The sequence below is a fragment of the Musa acuminata genome, chromosome BXJ2-2 (assembly GCF_036884655.1).
Source record: "Musa acuminata AAA Group cultivar baxijiao chromosome BXJ2-2, Cavendish_Baxijiao_AAA, whole genome shotgun sequence".
In the NCBI taxonomy this organism is placed as follows: domain Eukaryota; kingdom Viridiplantae; phylum Streptophyta; class Magnoliopsida; order Zingiberales; family Musaceae; genus Musa; species Musa acuminata.
In genome coordinates, this window is record NC_088339.1 from 16108584 (window position 1) to 16132216 (window position 23633).

General features: G+C 35.5%; 2 protein-coding genes across 4 annotated transcripts; both read left to right on the top strand.

Annotated features, from left to right (window-relative positions):
- The first annotated feature begins 2545 nt into the window (after window positions 1-2545).
- LOC135605159 (putative DNA glycosylase At3g47830) lies at window positions 2546-6242 on the top strand. The gene is made up of 4 exons (XM_065094919.1): window positions 2546-3061; window positions 3159-3359; window positions 5077-5133; window positions 5211-6242. Exons 1-4 carry the CDS (start codon window positions 2720-2722, stop codon window positions 5445-5447), a joined length of 837 nt encoding a protein of 278 aa, XP_064950991.1. The 5' UTR covers window positions 2546-2719; the 3' UTR covers window positions 5448-6242.
- A 1977-nt stretch (window positions 6243-8219) lies between these two features.
- On the top strand, window positions 8220-17180 carry LOC135585916 (uncharacterized). 3 transcript variants are annotated; one of them, XM_065094921.1, is made up of 8 exons: window positions 8220-8387; window positions 8530-8853; window positions 11634-11831; window positions 11948-12220; window positions 12534-12636; window positions 13975-14093; window positions 15674-15850; window positions 16071-17180. In XM_065094921.1, exons 2-8 carry the CDS (start codon window positions 8551-8553, stop codon window positions 16881-16883), a joined length of 1986 nt encoding a protein of 661 aa, XP_064950993.1. In that variant the 5' UTR covers window positions 8220-8387; window positions 8530-8550; the 3' UTR covers window positions 16884-17180. The 3 variants fall into 3 exon arrangements, with proteins under 3 accessions (XP_064950993.1, XP_064950992.1, XP_064950994.1); XM_065094920.1 differs by having other exon boundaries at window positions 8548-8853; XM_065094922.1 differs by lacking the exon at window positions 8220-8387 and having other exon boundaries at window positions 8716-8849.
- The last annotated feature ends 6453 nt before the right edge of the window (window positions 17181-23633 follow it).

Genomic DNA, 23633 nt, shown 5'->3' on the forward strand with positions numbered 1-23633 from the left:
TGGTTTAAAACTCAAGAGAAATGACTCTTTTCAGCTTTCAAGAGGGCTTTTATATCATTCGTCCTCCCATGTTCAATGGGACGGACTACACATATTGAAAAACTAGAATGAGAGTTTTTTTACTTTCTTTGGATTTAAATTTATGGAGTATTATTGAAAATGACTTTCAAAAATCTTCTAAACCAATGAATGAATGAAATGATTTGGATAATAAGATTTTTTTCTTTAAATGCTAGAGCTATGAATGCTCTATTTTGTGCATTAGACAAAATGAATTCAATTTGGTTTCTACTTACGAAACTACTTATGATATTTAGCATACTCTCGAAATCACACACAAATGTACTAGTAGAGTAAAATATTCTAAGATAAATATTTTGATGTATGATTTTGAACTATTTTGAATGACATGTACACCCATTTATGGATGTCGTGAATAGTTTAAAAGCTCTTGGTAAATATTTTTCAAATCATAAACTTGTTAATAAAGTTTTATGATCTCTTTGTAAAAATTGGGATCCTAAAGTAATGGTCATTCAAGAGGCCAAGAATTTAAATACTTTCCCTCTCAAAGAACTTATCGGGTCATTAATAACCTATGAAATGACGTACAAGGCACATGATGCACATAATGAACATTAGAACAACCTTCCAAAGAACAGGAAGGATTTGACACTTAGAATAAAAGAAGACCACTCGAGCGAAAGCAAAGTGATGATGAACTTGAACTTCTCATAATAAAACTTAAAAAGTTCTTAAAATAAGAATCAAAGAACAAAAATAAACTTAAAAGAATGTAACTACTTACTATGACCGCAAGAAGAATGAAGCACTTTGGGACAAATCAAGCTCATCCAAAGATGATAAGCAAACCAACAAAAGTGAGGTGGCGAACTACGCCTTAACGTCTTTTGACAATAAGGTAATCAAAGTCCCCTTAGTTTATTTTAAAATTACTTGATGCTTTTCATGAGTTATTTTTAATTTAGTTTAGAAAAATTATATATAATTTTTTTTAAATTACATGTTTAATGATGTAATGAAAATGTTAAAAGTTTTGGGATCATGCTTATCTCTATAGTATTTTTGAAAAAAAAAAAAAATTAAGCATGACAATTGCATACTAACTCCTAGCACTAAGTATGACGAGTTAGATTCCTTTAATTATTTTAATTAAAAATGATTATTTTGTATATTTAATGATGCATAATGATTTGAAATCTTATGTTTTGGAATTACATGATACTATTTTGATATATATCTTTCATGATCTAATTTCTTTGTATTTATGATTTGTATATCTCATGATATGATTGAATCACTGATGCAAAGAAGGAAAATGCATTACTACAATAAATAAAATGATTTTGATTAAAAATACTTAATAAAATTTTGCTTGATGATGTAACAAGAAAATATTAAAAGTTTTGATACAATGCTTGATGATTTTATGCATGAGATTTTGAATTTATACATGATAATTTATGGTCTATTGATCTTGAGGATTTCTATGATGAGATTTACTCTTTCGATTTTAAACTATGATGTATGGTTTTTATACGAAAAACTTGAGCATACTTATACAAAATCAGTTACATAAAATGAAATACATAAAAAGGAAAATGTATTATCATTGGAATCAAAATGATAAACCAAATCGCTTATTTAAAGATGCTTTATATTCAATAAAGCCATGCTTGATGTTTTAATGAAAATGTTAAGAGGTTTAATATCATGCTTAATGAGTTTATAGTTTAAAATTATGCATGATGATTCTTGTAATTCATGACTTATCGATATTTGCCGTAATGAAAGTTACTTTTTTGATTTTAAACATTATACATGTTTTGATTTAACATAAATGATAAAAGCATGCTTGTATGAAATAAAAAAAATATATATTTTTCTTTAAAATTTTTCAATCCCTACCTTATCGAGTTTTCAAAAACGGGGAGAGATTAATGAATCTATCTATATTTTTTTTATGAATCTCTTGAAAATGATTTGATGATTTGATTTTGAATGAGTTTTATTCAAAACTACGATCTTGATTTCTTGGAATTATTTGAGATTTTTTTTTAATCAAAATCTTCTGTTTGTACTCCTATGATTTCTGTTTGAAAATAAATGTTTACATTGAAGTGATGTTGATTTAAAAAATATTTATTAAAATACATGAATTAATAATTTTTTTACTAAATGAATCATTTTTTTTCTTGTGTATTCTTTGGAATTATAACTTGAGTCTTTTTTTTGAATCAAAATTGTTTGCCATCATATTTTTTAGAAGAAACTTGTCAAAAAATAATATATGATCTTTTGACATTCATAACTTAATTTTTTATCTTTATTATTTAACTTTGTCATGATTTAAAAATTATTATAAAAAAAAAGAACTACAACATACATGCAAAAGATTGATGAGTCTTGCCACACTATTTTTGGTTGAATAACAATCGAGCCACGAATCGAGGGACGAAATATTCGTCTTTTTTGCTTGAGTACCACCTAAGTCGCGATTGGAGGAGGTTATATTCAGCCCCTAGGCTTTCTGGGCTCAATAACTACATCGTTGGTTTCGGGTCGATGATCTTCGGCTACGCGGCCGGCGTGCCCCTCCCACAAGCGCTGCCACCCTACCTCCTCCTCCTCCTCCTCCTCCTCGACCCATAGTCGGAGCACTATTTGCTACCCACCGCAGGCAGTTGTTGAAAGCAAAATGCCTAAAAACCCTAAGCGGAAGCGCGCTCTCTCGCCGATCCGATCCCTCGAAACCCTTAAGCCTTCCTCCGAGCACTACCCGGACCTCCCATTCCCCACCCCGGAGCAATGCCGGGACGTCCGCGACGCCCTCCTCGCCCACCACGGCTTCCCGGAGGAGTTCGCCAAGTACCGGAGATCCACCACTAGTCCACTGGGTGCGGAGACGGCCGTCGATGGAGTCGCCGGGGAAACAGTTCTTGATGGACTTGTGAGCACTCTATTGTCGCAGAACACCACCGAATCGAACTCGAGAAGGGCTTTCGAGTCCCTCAAATCCGCCTTCCCCACTTGGGAACACGTAAGCTATTTCCGTGCATCAAAGACTGTATTCTTTTTCTCTGTCTTCCAATGGGAGGTAGCTAATATTTCGTCATTGTTATATTCTCGATGGAAAGGTTCTTGCTGCGGAATCGAAGCTCGTAGAGGATGCCATCAGATGTGGAGGCTTGGCTGCGACCAAGGCAGCGAGGATAAAGAGCATTCTGAGAGCATTGAAGGACAAGAGAGGGCAGATTTGCTTGGAATACTTGCGCCACCTGTCTGTTGACGAGGTCAAGACTGAGCTATCAATGTTTAAGGGAATAGGACCAAAAACGGTAACTTTATTTTGCCCATTCTTCTTCTTTTCCTTCTCGAGCTTATACTGTCTGTCGGAGGATTTTAAAAACAATGATTTGGATTTAATGATGTTCTAGTTATTTTAGCTTGCTCCATCCTGTGTAGTTTCCTTTCTTTTCTTTGAGAAAGCTTAAAAAGGACATTTCTCCCCCTTGAAGATTAATTGTAACATTGTTGCCTTCTTTATTGCCGTCACATGTTGGAAAAGCTTATAATTCTTTCTTTTGGACTCTTTGGCATTGTAGAAGTACTTGGGCACATATCAGAATAAAATGATATCCAAAATGATGTCAAGATGTTATGTACCCAAAATTTCTTTTTCTCCTTTATGTAGGCAGCCGTCTTTGATGAGTCATCTTGATCTCAACTGCTTTTCTATAGTAGAATTTTTCTTCGAGATTTAGTTTTGTTCCTATATTTTAAAATCAAATGGTTAATCACTAATATGCGCCGGAAATTTTGTTCCAAGAAGTCTCAGCATATGTGCAGGAAAGTTCCTACAGTTATTTGGAAGTGGAGCATGATTAATCACTAATGTGACCCTTGAGCATCCTTGCATAACCACCTCAAATTACAAGTCTTCCCGCCAATGATGAATGGATCATCATCCTCCAAGCAAACCCTAGGGTTGGATCTACAAGAAAATCTTAATGACTGGAAAGATGTGAAAATTGGAAAAATCATTTAATAAACTTTTTTTGCTAGGTTTCCCTAGAATGGTACAGTTGGAAACTGGTGAACTTGTTCAATGAAACATAACCTAGATTTTCAGACATGAATGGATTTTTCAGCTGACAGTTACTCGAAATTGTAATTTAAATGCATTCGATAGTTCTCACCTATTTATCAAAAAACACAGAAAATTTGGGAATCTGGGGATTTCAATGTCTTTAACTGACAAATTTTGGTTTCATGTGTCACCGGGAGACATTTCTGGCTTTGAGTTAATTTTGCATGCAGGTGAGAGACTCTTTTGGATTACTTTTGCAAGGTCAAACTTGAATTTTTAACTTCAATTGTATCTAGGAGCTGATAAGTGACAAGTAACTGTAATGAAGCAGCTAAATTATGGCATTCTCTTAGTTCGGGTCTGATTTATATTTTCAATCCAGTGGTCCCTTGCAAAAGTTTATTAGAACATTAGCAGAAATTTCTCAAATCAATGTCTTTACAGTTATTGTTAATTTGTTTACAGTGATAAGTAACAATTTCTTTTTTTCTAATGCATGCCATAACTTTTAAATCAAAACAAAAGTTAGAAGTCAATCCTTCAACATAGGAGTACTTGATTCTTTGTTATATGTTATATTCATATGTTGCATAAATAACTGTGATAAGGCCATTATCTTTACTTCTAGCTATTGCTAGCAAATGGGATGCAACATTATAATTTGATACTTCTACATTTTGTGATTACTGCAACTTTTTTTTTTGAAATAAGGGCATTGTCTTTGCTTAAGAGTAATCAGCATATTCTATCTGTTCATGCATGGCTTCTACTGCTTTTTGTTGCATCCTATTGCATCGGTCTGCATGTCATCAAAGGTTGGGTGATTTACTTATTTATCAAACAATATAACTGTAGGTTATGAGTGTGAATAAATTCACCAGCAATTTGGCAGTTTTGTATTTTGAATATGTTCATTCAAGGTCCCGATTTGTTAATCATGTTTTTGATTAAGTTTTTGATGGCAGATAGCATGCGTCTTAATGTTCCATCTTCAGCGAGATGATTTCCCAGTGGACACTCATGTGAGTTCTTTTGAGTCATTTCAAATTCTTGTCAGCCAGGCATCACCTAGTATTGCATAACTGTGGTGGTTTCACAGGTCTATCGGATCACAAGGGACATTGGTTGGGTACCTATGAAAGCTGACAGGGAGCAGGCTTATCTTCATCTCAATAATAGAATACCTAATGACCTGAAGTTTGACCTAAATTGTCTTCTTGTAACTCATGGAAGACTTTGCCACAGATGTGCCATCAGGGGCGGTAGCCAGAAAACTTCACGTTCTTTCACTTCTTGCCCTCTCGCTGAGTATCAGAAGAGTAGGAGAGTAAGCTAAGCATTTTTCAATTTGTATTCTCTCTGTTACATACCAGATGTTAGATTGGACTCCCGACTTATAGTTTGTCTAGGGAGCACTGGTAAGTGAGTCTCCCACCGGTTCGGGATCTAGGGATGGTTAATGTACATAGTCTTATTCCAAGTTGTCTACTTGCAAATGAAATATTCAATTCTGTAGAAAACTAAAGAAAAGCAGTTTTGCCCTTCACCTATTTGTTTTCGAGGAATATTGTCCAAAGAGACTTATTCTCCATCACAGAACAATAAGAAATAAAAATAGTTCCCTTCTATTAGAAGAATCACAATGCATCACTTTGACCTTGTCCTAGGACACGTGATCTCCCAGATAATAGATTTCTGTAGTTCCTTGTTACCAAACAAAAGAGGAAACCTTTCTTAATCAAAACAATCAATCATGCATTGTTACACTGATTCATTTTGCTTTAGTTGTCTGCTAGTTCTGTCAGCTGGAATTTGCTAACAGTTGATGACCTGCTAGTCCAATAAGGACACCTGTTTAAGAGGAAAACTTGGCTCAGTAGGATTCTTGCAAGGAAGCAGCAGATTTAAGGAAAGGCTAGCCTTTGTTAGATTTGATCTCACCATGTACTATTACTGCATTCAAGGTTAGATTTTTAAGCAAATTTATTAGGATGGGATTTGTCAGGAAAAAAGTGGTTGAAAGACAAAGCTGTCTTTTTCTTCAAAAAAGTCTCTTCAAGCTGAAATCAGAGTCTGGAAAGCAGTCATCAACTCAAATTCAGTGACTTGTCATCCAATGGTTTTGGTACTGAAGAAAATATGCTCAGATATTTTCAAGATTATACTCTTGCTTGCTTATTTGTATTATAGAGGTTGGAAACTAACTTGTGTCATCCAATGCTTTTGGTACTAAAGAAAGTATGCTCAGATATTATCAAGATCAATATTCACTTGCTTACATCACTATGCACTCATGACATCTCTTTTCTTTTCCTTTTCTCGGTTAAATTTGGTTGTGTGCCTCTAAAACACTCTCCTATTATCTGAAATCTCATATGATTTTGAAATCTGCAGCCATCTTGGATTCAAATAATCGACTTTGTGATTTTTTGTGCCAGGCAGCTTAAATGTATAAGCTATTTAATCCTGCTATACTGGAAGAATGCTTCTAGATGCCCAGCATACTAATATTGTGGAACCCTGCATAGGCCTCCTTTTTTTTTGTTGCTTACATAGCGTCCTCTTTTTGAATGGTTTAATAAATAACTAAAATTATTAATTCAAACTGTTTAAATCTATAATTAATATTGATAAAGATAAATCAAATCAAATTATATTTAAAGTAATATAAATAAAAGTAAATATACAAAATGACATAAAAATAAACCTACTATTTTTTAAATAAATATAAAAGACAAATTGTATATTTTTCATATAAAATATGTAAAATTATGAAATGAACCAAAAAATTATAAATATTAATAAAAATCTGATTATAATGACGTTAGGTAATATAATAATAATAATAATAATAATAATAATATTTTAAACAATGCCTAAATTGATAAAAATTAAAATGATCATGATAAAATAACAGAAACAGTAAATATTTCATAAATAATAGAATAAAATAAGCATTCAGATCATGATTTTAATAAACATAAGGATAATGCTATTAATTATATATTTTTAAGTAAAAAAATAAAATTTAGATATTAATCAAAGATAGTATCATTATTATAATGACTGGTCAAATAATAAAATAATAATATTTCGATCAATGTATAATAAATTAATATGGAATGTTACGAAAATAAATAATAATTTAAGCAATAGTTACATACATCGTAGTCATTTTAATATTTAAATTTTAGTGATTTGTTTCATAATTTCTGATTTTCTTCAAATATAATAATAATTATTATATTTAGTATTTGTAATGAAATTAATGTTTTTATTTTTATTATTTTATAAATATTTTACTATAGTTTTAATTTTATATAATTATTTTATTGCTGATTAATTAAATATATAATTTAAGCATTATCTAAATTTTATAAATACCACAATATAAATTTAAATTGGTCGGAATTAATGGGTTTGAAAATTGATGAGTTGATCGTAATAGCTTAATTGGTGGAAAAAGTTCCCTTAACTCAACGAAAAAAGGTAAAATAGATTTGGGCCAAACCAACAAAGGATGAAAGAAGAAAAAATTGATAGGAACAACACAATTAGAAAGTTAAAAATTAAGTCCCTAAATCCAAAAAAAAAAAAAATTGTAGCGAAAAACAAGACCAAAAACGTTTTCCGAATTTTGGATAGGATACGGATAAATTTTATTCTATCCACTATAACCGTATCTACCTAAATTCAATAACAGAACCTTTATTTCATCCGCCATCATTCTTTATAAGAACAAAAAAGAAAATAAAAGAAACATCTTATCCCTAATCTAACCCTGAACGTTTTATTTTTATCCACCATAATTCTTGTCCAATGTAGTAAGTACTTACTCAGTAAAATTGAAAGCAAATCTATTTATAATTCATTTAAAGTGTTTCGAATTTTGATTCGACAGAATCAGATAGACTCGAATATAAAACAAAGAACAATATTCAATCCATTGCCGTCCATCTCCAATTTGGATCGAGAATATTTTGTGCGTGCGGTCAAACCATTAGATTTGACCACCGAGTTCGAGTCCAAAGGTTGGACCCAACCGGCTCCGGACGCTTCCCGAGAGAGGCGCTACATAAAGGGGTCGGGGGTGGTATTTCATCGACGATACTCCGAACGCGATCAGAGAGCGATCCAAGGCAATCGCGTTTTGAGCCAAGGGATCCCCTCCCCGCGAAGCATCCTTCGGTTTCTTCCTCTACATCTATCTGCGTCTTTTTCTCTCTGCTAGATGTTCTGACATCAGGGAATTGGATTGGCAAGAACCCGATCTCAGGTACCCTTCTGTTCTCTTAGGGTTTCCGTGACGTCTTGATGGTTGGAGGTTCGTTGTTTTTGGTTTTATGTGAAGATTAGAGTTTTCGTGAACGTTTCCCTTTCTTTGATCACGTTGTTTTATTCTTTTGTTACTGAATTAGTGGCTTTGGATCTGCAAGAAAATGGCGACGGCAACCATGGCGACTGCTGCTGGCGCCGCTGCGCTTCTGTATTACACACTGAAGTGGAAACTACACGCCGGTCGATTTCAAGAGAATGGCCAAGGCGAACACGATCAGGATGCATCCAAACCTATTCTTTCTGGGAGGAATCGAGTCTCGCAGAGGCCTGCGCAGGCCCCTGCAACATGGTTAGAGACAATATCGACCTTGTCGGAGACCTTACGATTCACCTACTCCGAGACATTGGGGAAATGGCCTATTGGGGATCTGGCCTTTGGCATCAACTTTTTATTGAAGAGGCAGGTATAACATTGTCAAGCTTTTTTTTTTCTTCTTCTTCTTTCTGAATGTTATTTCGTCTGAATTTCTGGATCACTGCCATGGCAGCATGAGGTTCTTGTTACTAAGGCCATTATGTACACTGGTGGGCACTTGTTTAGTCACACAGTTTTTCAGTAAGGCTCATATACAGATTCCTTCACGACCCAGGCAACAATTGTGGTCTAGAGCAAAATGTATATTATTGTTGTTTGTGTCGCTGATATGTAAATGTTGAGATGGATGTATGAAGTTACTGGTAAAGATGAAAATAGAAATGTTTTCATTTGTGAACAATTAGATGCAGCTTTAATAGAGGGAGAATTATTTAAGATGGTATAGATATGTGCTCAGGAGACTTATAGATGTTATAATTAGATGTAAAATGGTCATTATTTGTGATGTGAGAAAAGATAGAAGAAGACATAAAATGATTTTTTTAAAAAAAATTATAATTAAAAGATTTAAATATTTTTATTTTAACTAAGAATATAATGTTTTATAGAGCTCAATGCTAGTCAAAGATTCATGTAGTCGACCCAAATAGTTGGGACATTATAGTTTTATTATTATTGTATAGTTTTAGCTATTGTTGAAGCAAGGACATGCTATTGCCACAAAGCTCATGAATTGCATGCCAAATGCTGGAATGTGAAGGTTGCAACAATTAAATTAAGTAATTTATGATACCTTTATGGAGTATGACAAAAACATTGTTCCATTTGCAAATCGAATATGTAGGATGGAAGTTTTGACTACCTTTAGGCATAATTAGATAATCAAGTTTTAGACCTGAATGATATTAGAGGACTATACGTTTGATCTTCTATAGGTAGGATAAAGTTCTGATATATAGTTATGGTTAAATAGATCACACCAAAAGTAAACTCATGGCATAGAAAAATTATCTGCTAAGTTTGTGTAGAGCTATATCAATCAAGATTACGAATATTGAAAAAAATTAGTTTCTTAAAGATTCATTACATGTGGTGTCTTAATGAAATTTCCTTGTTGATTTTTTATTCTATGCATCTAGGACAGTATCATAACTTAAATCAGAGATAATAGCAAAGGGTTACATGGTGTTAAGGAAGAAACAAGGTTAGAAGGAAAAATCTTTCTATGTTATTCGGTGAATAGGAGAGAGAAATATTATATTTTGAACTCTAATAAATTGAGAATTGTAAGCAATTAGGATTCCTTTGCTTTGAGAGAAGCCATTTGTTCTTAGTTGTTCTAACCCAAATGTCAAACTTCAGTTCTTTTAACTGTCAATCAACAATATCTGGTTTTTTCTATTAATGGTTCCTTGTTTAATACAAAATAAAAATATTAAATGATAAGACTGTGTACTTAATGATGCTTTTAGTAGATGTTTTTTAGTTTTGATCTTTTCTTAGAATGGATATGAGAATATGATCATTGTTATGGGCGGCCTAGTGTGGGTGCCATGTCACTTTCACGTGGTTTGTGATAACTAGCATGAGTCGCCAAATGGTGAGACTTTTGTCCAAAGATGAAGTATCAAGCACTAGCCGAGAGTCCCAAGTCCTTCTTTGTTCCTCGTTTTCTATAACCTCCTCTTCTCTTCACAGGTTAACTTAGGCCTCTGACTCTGTTCTTGTCCACTCACCGGCACCTTCAAAATGTTACTTTTCCTTTCAGGTAACTTGCACTTCTTATTCTGCATGCTGACCAATGTCCGTCATGTAGGTCTGTACCCTTCTTGTTCAACATTTTGACCAATATCCAGGCCACTTTAGCACATGAGAGCACGAAGAGATGTCATGTGGATGCTTGTTCCACAACCCACTTCAACACCTTGGTCCATAGCAGCAAGAAATGTAACAATTTAGTAACTATTAAAATGAATAATAATCACATTGAATTCCAATGTCAACAATCTGGATCATGTGCCACCGTAATTTGGACATCAAAACTACCATGAACCAGTGACACAAACCTTGGGCCACGGTAGATGTTAAACCAGTTACGCTGCCTACTAAATCGCACAAGATATGTGGGTTTTGGTTGTCTTTATTTATTTCTTAATTGTGTGAAATTTGTTGGTAAATGATATGAAATCTTTGAATTTGATGTTGACTTCTGTGGTTTTGAGCTTGTTGTAAATGGATTTGGAGCACAAATGTATTGGTTTTGTAAACTATATAATGTTGAACAGTATTGTTAGGTTGGTCTATAATCGAGATAGCTACTATTAGGAAAGTAAAAGAACCATGAACCAGTTTACTGACCCTCACATGGTTCCAAAACCATGCACTTGATATGGTCCATGGTTTGGGGAAGGGATTTTGGGTTCTCTATAAAGGCGACTTTTATAGAGAGACACAATTATCATTTGTTAATTGATTTTAATGATATTTATGTATGTCCAAAAATTTACACTACCTTAAAATCCACTTAATTGTATTATTGATTATTTTATACTGGTCATCAAAAAATTTGTTTAAACTTGTAAATTATTTCAGCTATTTAAATTTGTTTATTGTTTCCTTATAGACACTGTCTCTTTAGCTTGTGGAAACCAGCTTATTGCTTTTGGTAAATGAACATAATATGGTGTTTGGTATGACTGTGATACTTTGCTAATTGTCCATGATAAAAGTTTATATTTTATACAACTTCTTTTAATATCATCAGCATATAATATATGCTATTTTTCTTTGTTGTACATCATTTATGTCTCAAATGTAGGTCTAAGATCTGGCGTTGCAAAGTCATTTATGATCACTTTCACCTTACAGGGGAACTTACATGTAGCTAGTATATATGCTGGTGAAGAAAGTGTACCGCTTAAAGGGGCTGAAATTGTTGCTGAGCTAAAGTATCTTTTGAATTTATTGAATCTTTGCTGGCATTTTTCAAAAAAACCATTCCCATTATTTTTGGAGGCGACTGGTTATTCCCAAGATGATGTCCTACTTCAAAAACCTAAAGCAGGCGTGAGTTATAATCCTGTTGGACATTTGAAAGTTATCTCTACTCACTTGTGTGAGCTTTTATGGGGATGTTGCACTTGTAGTTTGTGAAGCAACCTTTCAATTTTTTTTTTTTGCAGATCTTGAAGCCAGCATTTACAATTTTAACAGATAAAAACACAAAAAGCATTCTGCTATTGATTAGGGGGACACACAGCATCAGAGACACATTAACAGCTGCAACTGGTGCAGTTGTTCCATTCCACCACACTTTATTATATGAAGGCGGCATCAGCGATTTAATTTTAGGATATGCACACTGTGGAATGGTTGCAGCTGCTCGGTCAATTGCTAAGCTTGCCACCCCTTGTCTTTTGGAAGCACTGCATGAATATCCAGATTACAAACTAAAGGTGTGTGGTATGTTAACATTTTAAATTGGAGTGCAGTTGTTTATGGTCCTTGGGTTCAATCATCTGGATTGGGAAATTCTTTTAAGTGTATGTGGCACTTAATTTTCGTTTTCTTACCGTATGGCTATTGGCTCTCATTCCTGTGTGTGATCTTGATTACACTAAATCACTGTCATCTTCAACATCTGAATGGTTCCATTGGAAGTAAAGGAAATCAAATGAGACTTAACAGAATATTTAAATTGGTTATTGTTATTGAACATACTTGTTATTTTGAAAAAGCTTTTTTGATATCCTACCCTGATGATCTCAGATAGTGGGACACTCTCTGGGTGGAGGTACAGCGGCACTCTTAACCTATATTTTAAGGGAGCAACAGGAGTTTGCCACTGCTATTTGTGTTACATTTGCCCCAGGTCTGTGCCTTCTGAGAAATTTGTCCAATTAACATTTTGAATTATTTATTATATTAGCCACATTGGCTTAGCTGTTTTGTTTTTCTTTTCACTTGGCATTTAATGGATAATTAGCAACAACACTAACTCTATGAGTTCATGACGCAGTGATGTCTGTCTTTTCTTGCAAACTTTATAGGTTATTCAAGTGCTTCAGTATTTGGTTAAGTTTGTCAGAATTGAATCCATGGCACTATTATGCATATGTTTCTGTACGTATACCTTCGCTTATTCTAAATACAAAATAACTTGCTTAAGGAAGTTATGTCAAACTTTATAATCAAGTATTGTATTTGGGATGGAAATTAAAATAGAGAATTGTATAGAAATTATAGGAACCAGAAAAAGTTCAAACATGAATCATATACTTTAAGAAGACATTACCAATCAGTTCCATACTCCATAAATTTAGTGAGCTGTAAGTTGGATGTCTGGATTATTTTATGCAAAATCTGTTGTCTGCTGAGATGTGGAATCTAGTAATGTTGGAGTTGTTAAATATTCTTGCTGATTGTTAGTCCAGTGTTTTTGAATTTCTAACTTGTGACTTATTTGTGGCAGTATAATAAATGAGTTTTTTTTTTCTTTTTTTGGTGCAGTCAGTAACTCAAACATCTAAGTTATAGCAATGTAGAAACTAAAAGTCAATAATCTGAAGAATTTGGTACAAATGTGGTTTTATGATAGGACTGCAATGTTTGGAACCACTTGATAACAACTCTTTCTGATAATTGTCCTGTCTCATCAGTCTTCTAAGTATCTACCGCAGATTAATTGAGTGTATATTGGATTACAATTTACAAGTAAAAACAGATTAAGATATTAACTTCATGCTGTGACGACATATTCTTTGTTGCATTAATCCTCATTACAACTTACAAATAAATTTCACATGTGGTGACAGCAGTTGTTATCCAGCAAGTATTTCTTACATTTAGAGTTTGTTAAGTTTTAGTGTGATTTGACTTGTTATGATACAAAACATGTATATCTTAAAATAGTTTGGAAAATAGACTTTGTTTTATCAGCCAAAATCTGATTAGTTTAATAAAAAAAACAATGTCCATCTTTTTCTTGGCATAATCCTTCTGAACCTTTTTGTTTGATGATCTCATGGACTTCTTAGACTAGTTTTTTAGTCGGTGGCGGTGTTTGTATTCATACCCAGGGTTTTTGGTGTTACACTATCATCTATACATGTACAGAGAAATGTGCTGTGCTGAATTGGTGCAGCTGTAATTTACTGTTTATAGTATTTTGTTCTGCATTAGTGATAAAATAAAATCTATTGCAATGCAGCTGCTTGTATGACATGGGAGTTAGCAGAATCAGGCAGGCACTTCATTACTTCGATTATTAATGGAGCTGATTTGGTTCCTTCCTTTTCAGCAGCATCAGTAGATGACCTACGTTCTGAGGTTAGACACTTATGACTTGCATATGTACAATCTACTTTATTTGATCGGGTAGGTCAAGTTTCATGTTATGTCCCATGGCAGAGCAGTGCAAAAGAAATGAAGTTTGAAATTTTCTGGAAAAAGAATGAAAGCCTGTCTTTTCCTCTATGGCATGTTATGTGCTTAATTGAGTGCTTGTTCTGCAGTTCCCAATTTTTTATATTTTGTTTCTCATATGCATTTAGAAAACTGTTTGATTTGGTTGAGAAAGGCATCCTTAATCTGTTTATACTAAGTGATATATTTTTTTCTCTTTTGTTGCCATGGTCTCAAAGACAGCATAATCTGATTGTGTTTAGATTGATTTTGGCTGTAAAGTCTACACTAAAATTTCACAGCAGAATGATTGATCATGCCACTTGAATTTTGTGCTACTACAAATGAAAGTTAGCAGTTCAATTTAAACATGCTTTGCCACATGGTATTAAACATAGGTCCGACCGGTTTTGATAACTTTTAGACCGCTGAGGTACCATTGGATATTATTGAAAAACAATAATAGAAAAGTTCAAATACTGACCGGTACCAAGCTATATGGTCCATTGCCAGCCCTTGGTGGAACCACTAGATAGTGATTGGATCACACTAGTCCGATTGTTATTTAAAACCATGCTTTGCATACACATCAACACTTCATAAATATTTGTTGATCACTTAACATGTAAGCTCATTTTAGCACCAGTAACATTACTGGAACCTCTCAGTTAGATCATGGTGTAAGGCTGATTTTTCCTGCTATTCCAACTTGCTGCAAACTGATTGAAAGTTTTTGTCGTCTATCATGTTAATAATTGGAGGTGACATAACCAAATTAGTATTAGAATGACCTATCTCAGATACCTAGGCAAGTGAAATTACTTCTCATTTTTAGTGCCAGCAATCTAGTTTTTGGTGCTTATTTTATTTTATCTTGAAATTATCCTTGCTACTAAAATACATAGTAGTAGCAATACCAGGAATGCACAAAGTGATGTATGAGTATCCAAAACATGTTTTTTTGAGCCTTCAGTTTGGTTCCCATGAAAGTTTATTGCTACTGCTGTCATCTTTTCTCCTCTGTGGATATCCATCAGTTGGTTTGGACATCACTAATATATAATTTTCATTTGCATCATGCATTCCTCTTTTTTGTGTGCTGTTACATATTATTTTGCCAACAGTCATGTGGCATTGCAGAGATAAATACAACACTAATTAAAACTAATGACTTAAATTTGGATGGTTTGATTCTAATATGGATATTTTGACTAGGAAACTGGGCTTTGGTCATGAATGGGAGAGAGTTATCAAAGAAAAGGAATCCACCACTTTACCATAAATGATTAGCTTGATTAGAAAAAAAAAATGGTGACGTTTTCAATGTCAAAATCTCTATATATACTTATACATTTTAGATCTAGTGTTTAGAGGTGTGTGCTTTATGATGTAGTAGCAATTAAGATACTGTGAAGCATGTACATGCTGCCTTGAAGCTTTTGATTTGAGAAGCATCTTTCCACAACAAATGACTAATTATGCTCTTCTTATGTTCTTTTACACAGGTGACAGCATCAGCATGGCTTAATGATTTACGAAATCAAATTGAACAGACAAGGATATTGAGCACAGTTTATCGTTCAGCATCTGCTCTAGGGTCTAGACTTCCATCAATTGCTAGTGCAAGAGCAAGAGTAGCTGGTGCTGGTGCAATCCTACGTCCTGTATCCAATGGGACACAGGTGTAGTTCATTCATCTCTTTTAGTTCATTCATCATGATACAAGATATTCTTCAGGAATTGGTCTACTGGTGAAACAAATCATTACACGTATTGAAGTTTTTCACATATATGATTGCAAAGGGAAACTAAATTACTGAAGAGTTACGTTGCTGTTTGGATTTACTGAAGAGTCTCTTCTTTTCTTTTCTCTTGCTGTATGATTAATGTTTTTCTTAATAGGTTGTCATGACAAGAGCAAAAAGTGTGGCTCAAGCTGCATTGAGTCGACCACCTCTTCGTATATCGTCATGGTCATGTATTGGGCCCCGTTACCGCAACAAGGCATCTTTTCCGATTACAAGACGAGAAGAGAACATTGAAGAGTCATCAATGATAACAAAAGAAAATGGCGAGACTCTTGCAACATTGACTGAAACTACCACTGTAGAGACCACAGAGATTACAACTCAAGGTGTAGGATGGACTTCGGACCTAGATTGCTCGCATTCCAATGCAATTTCTCATGCTGATGGCCCGGTGAACACTGGTGATATCAGTGATGATGAGGATGCAACTGGTCAATGTAGGAACGAGGACAGCATGACCGAGTATGATTTGTGGCAGCAACTGGAGAATGAGTTGAACAAGGCAAGGCAGAACGAAGAAGTTGATATTGATAATGAAATAAGGGAAGAGGAGAATGCTGCTGCCGCTGCACATGAAGAGGTTGAGGGCACATCAGAAGGCATTCTTACTGAAACAAAGGAAGTGCGGAGGTTCTACCCCCCTGGGAAAATCATGCACATTGTGATCTTCCCTCCAGAGGAGACGACAAACGAAGAAGATTCTGGTATCCATCATGATGGTGAGAACCCAGAGCCAGAGTACAAGACTGGGATCTTCTTGACCCCAAGGTCACTTTATGGTAAGTTGAGGCTCTCACAGTCCATGATCAATGATCATTTCATGCCAATTTACCGAAGAAATATTGAGCGACTCATCAGTATACTCGAGAAAGAGGATGGACATGGTGATGAAGCCATGATGTTATAGCTGATGAGGTACCTTAAGACTGCTGAATAGGAAATGATACAGGTGCTGGAATGTACAGTATTCTTCTTAGTTTAGGTAGCTTGATGTCCTCCATCAATCTGGTATCACCTTACCAGAATACAGATCAATCTGGTGTGATCTGTATCTTCCCTTCTAACAAATACTGACAACACATGGAAATCTGACAAAGATATTAACCTTTTCTTTTTATTTCCTCCAACATTATTTGTTAAACATTGTAAACAGTGTCGATTCTATCTGATCAGTTGCATTTCTAAACCTGCAGGTGTTTGTATTTGATTCAGCTTAATTTTCTCTGTCTCAGCTTATATTTCATTGGATTAATAATTTTTGTGAGGCTACTGTCACAGTACCCAAAATCTTGATCATTGCCAAACAAACGATAAGAAGAGAAAAAGAGAGAAAAGAGCCTGGTCTTTTTGTGATCAGCTTCCACCGTATGATGATACAACGATTGAAGAGCCTTCTTATGTAGGACCTCGGCGTGAAACTATGAATGGAAGGCTACCCGATGGCATCTCACGGTCACGATATGGCGAATGAGCTGCTGTCGTCGCTCCGCCTCGTTGATCGCTCGTCAATGCTCCTGACCCGATGTTGCCGACCGTTGCCCTGCCCCGTCCCGCATGTATGCCGCGTGGCTTCGTGACGCCACCTCACCCTGCGTCTCTGCAGCGGCGGGCCACCTCGATCCTTTCGACGACCTCCTTCAGCCCAAGCCACCGGTCGAGATCCGCCTCTGTGCACTCCACCTTGACCCGGACCAGTCGCTTCATATCAGCCACCGACGATTTTGCACCGGCCACGATGGTGGGGTCCAGGATCTCGTCATCCCGCCCCTCTCCCATCGCGTTCGTGGCCCAATCCACCACGTTTGTACTGTCGTTGACGTTGTTGAGTTTCTGCGAGGGGAACTTCCCTGTGAGGAGCTCGAGGAGGACGCTGAGGCCGTAGATGTCAGACCGGGCAGACACGGGCAACTTGCGAGGACCTCGGGGGACCCGTGGGCTTGCATGGCGGTGGCGGCCTGTGCCGGGTTGACCAGCATGAGAATGCCGTAGTCGACGAGGAGCACGTTGCTGGACGTGAGGTTGCCGTGAGGCGCCTCATTGAAGGGGAGCTCGGCATGAAGGTGGGCGAGGCCGCGCGGCTACCCTTCGCGATCTTGAGTGTACTGTACTATTAACATAAAATTTGTAATATGTTATTGAAATCAAATAACGATCGATCAGTTTTATGATGCATACCTTTCGATACAATTTAAAATTTTTGTTCGATGAAACTTGTATCAGAAATACGTTTAACTTGGAATATGAGTAAATTGAGTGAGCAATTAAATTAGTTAGTAATCAAAATAAAAAGTATAAACATAAATATAAATTAGATTTATAATGGCTCGGGTGTCTCGACTTCACTCGAGGTTACCAGTTTTTATTATCGATTTTCTTTTTAACGGGTGAAGATCAACTACCCTTATTATAATTCTTTCTCCTTTTCACAGGCTCAAGAGAGAATATTTACATCCCTTGTTATAAAGAGACCTCACTCCTCCTTTAGAACAACTTTTAAACTCTAGGAGGAAGAGACTGAAAGATTACATACTTTTTTTTCTTAAGAAATCTTTTCCTTTTTTTGCTCTTTTTCTTGTTATCCCAAACAAGAATGAGTGGGGTATTTATAGGTCCCAAATGACTTCAAAAATGAAGCCAAAAATTTAAATTCTCAGATTTTCGAGGTACCAATGATACTACTATCCAATCTAGGCGGTACCACCACTGACTCTGGTAGTACCACCATCGGGTTTTTTAGAAAAGTACATTATGTACTTTCTAGCTCACAAGCGGTTCCATCGCTTAGCCTGGCGGTGCCACTACTTGGCCCAATTTCAAGTCACTAAATTACCTATCCAATAGCCCCAATTCAGCCCTGATTTAAGCCCAATGGGCCCCTAATCATGTTTGTATAGTTACACCGAAAATCAACTCAATTAAAAACTAAACTACTTTGATCAAGACACAAACGATTGCAAACATGAATTCTATATTGTCTAGCATGTCATTGGTGTAAGAAAATCTATGGGCAATATCATACGCGCAATGAACGAACAAAAAGAAAAATCTCATATTTTCACAAAAAAGGTTTCATCATTGTGCGAAGATTGGTGCACAAAAACTCGTGAAATTGAAAACCACATGTGAGATAGTTGTATTACGTATGGAGATTGTATATTCCTAAATTCTTACAAATATGTGGGAGAGGATGACGAAGGTCAACTATTCTCCTCTCTAATGGTGATCCACATGATAGGGGCTGTTGAATCTCGGATTTTGATGATGAAGTCAATTGTAATTTATTTAATCTAATCTATATATTGAGAAAAGTGTGCAGGATTAACTATGATAGTAGTAAGACATAAAGCAAGTGTTGTGCTAGAGTCAAGATCGAGATCACGTTGGGAGTTCGAGAGTTCGTTGGAAGTCTGGACGTTCGTCGGAAGTTCTGTCGGAACCAATCGAGAAGTCCAGGAGCTTGCCAAAGAAGCATGCTAGAACTTGCCAAGAAGATCATCGTAAAGTCCAGGAGCTTGTCGGGAGTTCGCCGGAGCATTACCGAGAGTTCGTCGGATGTTCGCCGGAAGCTCGTCGGAAGAGCAATTGACGCACCCGAACAAGAAGTGCTGTAAACATGCCTTAATTATCGTAGTTAGAGCGTAAATTAAGTTAACATTGGGAGGTAATCCCATAACTTAATTAGGGGCCAATTGGGCCCTTAACAGGGCTGAATTGGGCCGAATTGAGCACCCAATTCAGCCCCTAAATTCTTAGTCGGCAGTGGCACCACATGAAAAGCAGTGCCCCAAGAAATCTAGGCGGTGGTACCGCTGGCAGTTATTGCTGCTAGCGGTGGTACCGCCCCTGTCAAGCGATGGTACCACCAGAGCTCGGTCTCCGAGCTCTGTCAGGTGGTGGTACTGCCTAGACCGAGTGGTAGTACTGCCCAGACTGAGCGATAGTACCGCCCAATGTCAGGTGTCAAGCGGTGGTACCACCAGGACCCCGAAAATCCGAGATTAGATAATTTTTGGCTCTATTTTTAAAGCCATTGCGGCCTTTAAAAACCCTACCCTTTTCTACATGAAAGAGCACGAAAGCATTGAGATAATCTTGAGTTGTTGGGGTGTAAAAGTGTTGTAAACAAGTGTTAGAGTTCTCCTCCTCTTTTTCTAATTTTTGAGATCATTCAAGAGAGGTGTGAGACTTGTAAAGGTTCTCTCCTAAACCCATGAAAAGGAGAAAGTGCTGTAAAAGAGGTGGTTGGTCTTCACCTATTAAAGGAAGGCCTTTAGTGGACACCGGAGACCTCATCGGAGGAGGAATCCGAAAGTGGATATAGGTCACGTTGACCAAACCACTCTAAATCTTGGTTTGCTTTTCATTTGAGCAATTTATATTACTACAAATCTCCTTAATCCTCTCTTACACTTTTACGAAAGCTTTCAAATTCATAATCTCTCCAAAACGGATTGAATCGAAATCATTTTCATCCAAATCAGTTTTAATCGAAACGAAAGTCTTTTGAATTCGAAAAATTTTTCGCTGCACTAATTAACCCCCCCTCTTAGTGCCGCTCTTAATCCTAACAATTGGTATCAGAGTAAGGTTCACTCTCGTTTGGATTAAAACCCAAGAGAGATGACATTTGCCGGCAACCTAGAGATTACACGTCCACCCAAGTTCAATGGGACAGATTACACATATTGGAAGACTAGAATGAGGATCTTCTTAATTTCAATAGATTTTGAGCTTTGGAATATTATCGAAAACGGTTTTCAAAAGTCTTCTCTTCCAATGATTGGAATGAGTTGGAGAAGAAGATTTTTACTTTAAATGCTAAGGTTATGAATGCCTTGTTTTGTGCATTAGATAAAAACAAGTTTAATCGAGTATCGATTTGTGAAATAACTTTTGATATTTGGCACACACTCGAAGTGACTCATGAAGGCACTAGTAAAGTGAATGAGTTAAAAATTAATCTTTTAGTGCATTCTTTAGAGTTGTTTCGAATAAAACCGAGTGAGACTATTGGAGACATGTACACCCGATTTACGGATGTCGTCAATAGTCTAAAAGGACTTGGTAAAAGTTTCTTAGATTTTGAATACGTTAATAAGATATTAAGATCCCTTCCAAAAAATTGAGATCCTAAAGTAATGGTCATTCAAGAGGCCAAAGATCTAAATAATTTTCCTCTTGAAGAACTAATTGGGTTACTAATGACCTATGAAATGATATGTAAAGCTCATGAAGAGCTTGAGGACACCCTTCCAAAGAACAAGAAGGACATAGCACTGAGAACATAAGAAGACCACTTGAAAGAAAACTCAAGTGATGAGGACTTTGATGATAACTTAGCACTCTTAACAAAGAAGTTCAAAAGATTCATAAAAAGAAATAAATTTAAAAATGATACTAAAAATAAATTTGAATATAAGAAAGAACAAGTAATATGTTATGAATGCAAGAAGCCAGGACACTTCAAGAGTGAATGTCCCTAAGCAAAGAGGAGGTAACCAAAGAAGAAAGCTCTCAAAGCTACATGGGACGACTCAAGTGCATCCGAAGAAAAGGAGCCTACCATCACTGAGCAAGTTGCTCACTATACACTAATGGCCATTGGAGATGAGGTAACAAGTTCATTTGACGCAAATTTATCCTTTGATGAACTATTAATTGCTTTTAATGATATATTTGATGAATGAAAATTAATTAGCAGAAAATATAAATTGCTAAAAAAGGAGCATGCTTCTCTTATTAGTGATTTCAATAGATTAAAAGTTGAGCACAATGATAGTTTAGCTCCATGTACGAAATGTGATAAACTAGAAATACTTCAAAAAGAAAACTTGCTACTAAAGGAAACCTTAAGAAAATTTGAGATTGGTAGCAAGCTCTTGAACATGATCCTTGCCAACAAGGGTCACATTCGTAGAAAAGGCGGAATTGGATTTGTGAGTAGCTCTCACCAAAATCTAACCACCTTTGTTAAAGGCCCTGCTTTGCATGTTTCATCCCGAAACAAATATAATTTTTGTTGCAAATTTGGGCATGTAGCTTATCATTGTCCATTCAAGAAACGTAGTTCACATAAATTGATTTGGATTCCTAAAAGAACCTCAAATGACTCAATTCAATATGATAAGCTATGTAGATCGATTTTTGAGGCACCCAAGGTCAAATGGGTACCTAAAAATCATCTCTTTTTATAGAAAAATGTACTATCACAAGCTAGGAGCAAGAGATAGTATCTTGATAGTGGATGCTCACGGCATATGATCGAAGATCCATCTCATTTCTCTAAGCTCACTAGCCTAGACGAAGGATATGTCACCTTGAGACAACAACAAGGGTAAAATCATTGGCAAAGGAACCATAAGTAATAAATCCAACCTTCTTATTGAAGATGTATTGTTAGTTGATTGTTTAAAGCATAACCTTTTGAGTATTAGTCAATTATGTGATAAAGGATATATCGTTAGATTTGAATCTAATGCTTGTATTATTGAAAAATCACACAAAAACACATCTATGATTGCCCTAAAATAAAATAATATATACACTATCGAGATTGATGATCTTTGTAATGAAATATGCTTTTCGATTTTGAATGACGATGCTTGGCTTTGATATAGGAGATTAAGTCATGCTAGCATGAAACTAATCTCTCAAATTTAATCTAAAGAACTTATAAGAGGAATTCCTCATATCAAGTTCGTCAAAGATAATGTGTATGATGCATGTCAACTAAAAAAATAAATAAAAGGTAGTTTCAAACCTAAGAACCAAATAAACACCTCTAGACCTTTGCAATTGATCCATATGGACTTGTTCGAACCAATTGCTATATCAAGCCTAGGAGGTAGCAAATATGCATTTGTCATCGTGGATGATTATAGTAGATGCACATGGACTTATTTTCTAGCATACAAAAGTGAATGCTTTAGGTATTTCTCTAAGTTTTGTAAACTTGTTCAAAATGAAAAGGGTTTTATGATTTCATCAATTCGAAGTGATCATGGTGGTGAATTTCAAAACCATGATTTTCAAGAATTTTGTAAATCTAATGGATACAACCACAACTTCTCTACTCCAAGAAATCATCAACAAAATGGAGTAGTTGAAAGAAAGAATAGAAACTTATAAGAAATGGCAAGAACCATGTTAAACGAACATAGCCTACCCAAATATTTTTGGGTTGAAGCTGTAAATACGGCATGCTATGTTATGAATAGGGTTCTAGTAAGACCACTATTTTCCAAGACTCCTTATGAGTTGTGGAACAACAAAAAACCCAACGTTTTATACTTTAAAGTCTTTGGATATAAATATTTTATTTTGAATGAAAAAGATGCCTTAAGTAAATTTGATGCAAAATCCGATGAAGGAATTTTTCTTGGCTATTCTTTTGTTTTTAAAGTATTTCGTATCTTTAACAAAAGAACTTTGATTATAGAAGAATCTATTCATGTTATTTTTAATGAAGTTTCCAAAGTTAAGAAAAATAATTTTGATGATGATGTTAATTTTGATTCTTTGAATTTAAATGAAACCTTTTCTCCATCTAGCAAATTAGAAGTATGTAGATGCTTATCCTAAGAATCTAATCATATGAGACACATCTAAAGGGGTTCAAACTCATTCCTCTCTTAAGAATTTTTGTGCAAACGTCATT

Bases quoted from the DNA above. Each gene is read 5' to 3' on its own strand.
- LOC135605159 (XM_065094919.1), top strand. From the start codon at position 2,720: ATGCCTAAAAACCCTAAGCGGAAGCGCGCTCTCTCGCCGATCCGATCC. The intron at 3,062-3,158 runs GTAAGCTATTTC...CTCGATGGAAAG, and splicing joins CCTTCCCCACTTGGGAACAC to GTTCTTGCTGCGGAATCGAA. The intron at 5,134-5,210 runs GTGAGTTCTTTT...GTGGTTTCACAG, and splicing joins ATTTCCCAGTGGACACTCAT to GTCTATCGGATCACAAGGGA.
- LOC135585916 (XM_065094921.1), top strand. From the start codon at position 8,551: ATGGCGACGGCAACCATGGCGACTGCTGCTGGCGCCGCTGCGCTTCTG. The intron at 12,637-13,974 runs GTCTGTGCCTTC...ATTGCAATGCAG, and splicing joins TTGTGTTACATTTGCCCCAG to CTGCTTGTATGACATGGGAG. The intron at 15,851-16,070 runs GTGTAGTTCATT...TTTTCTTAATAG, and splicing joins CTGTATCCAATGGGACACAG to GTTGTCATGACAAGAGCAAA.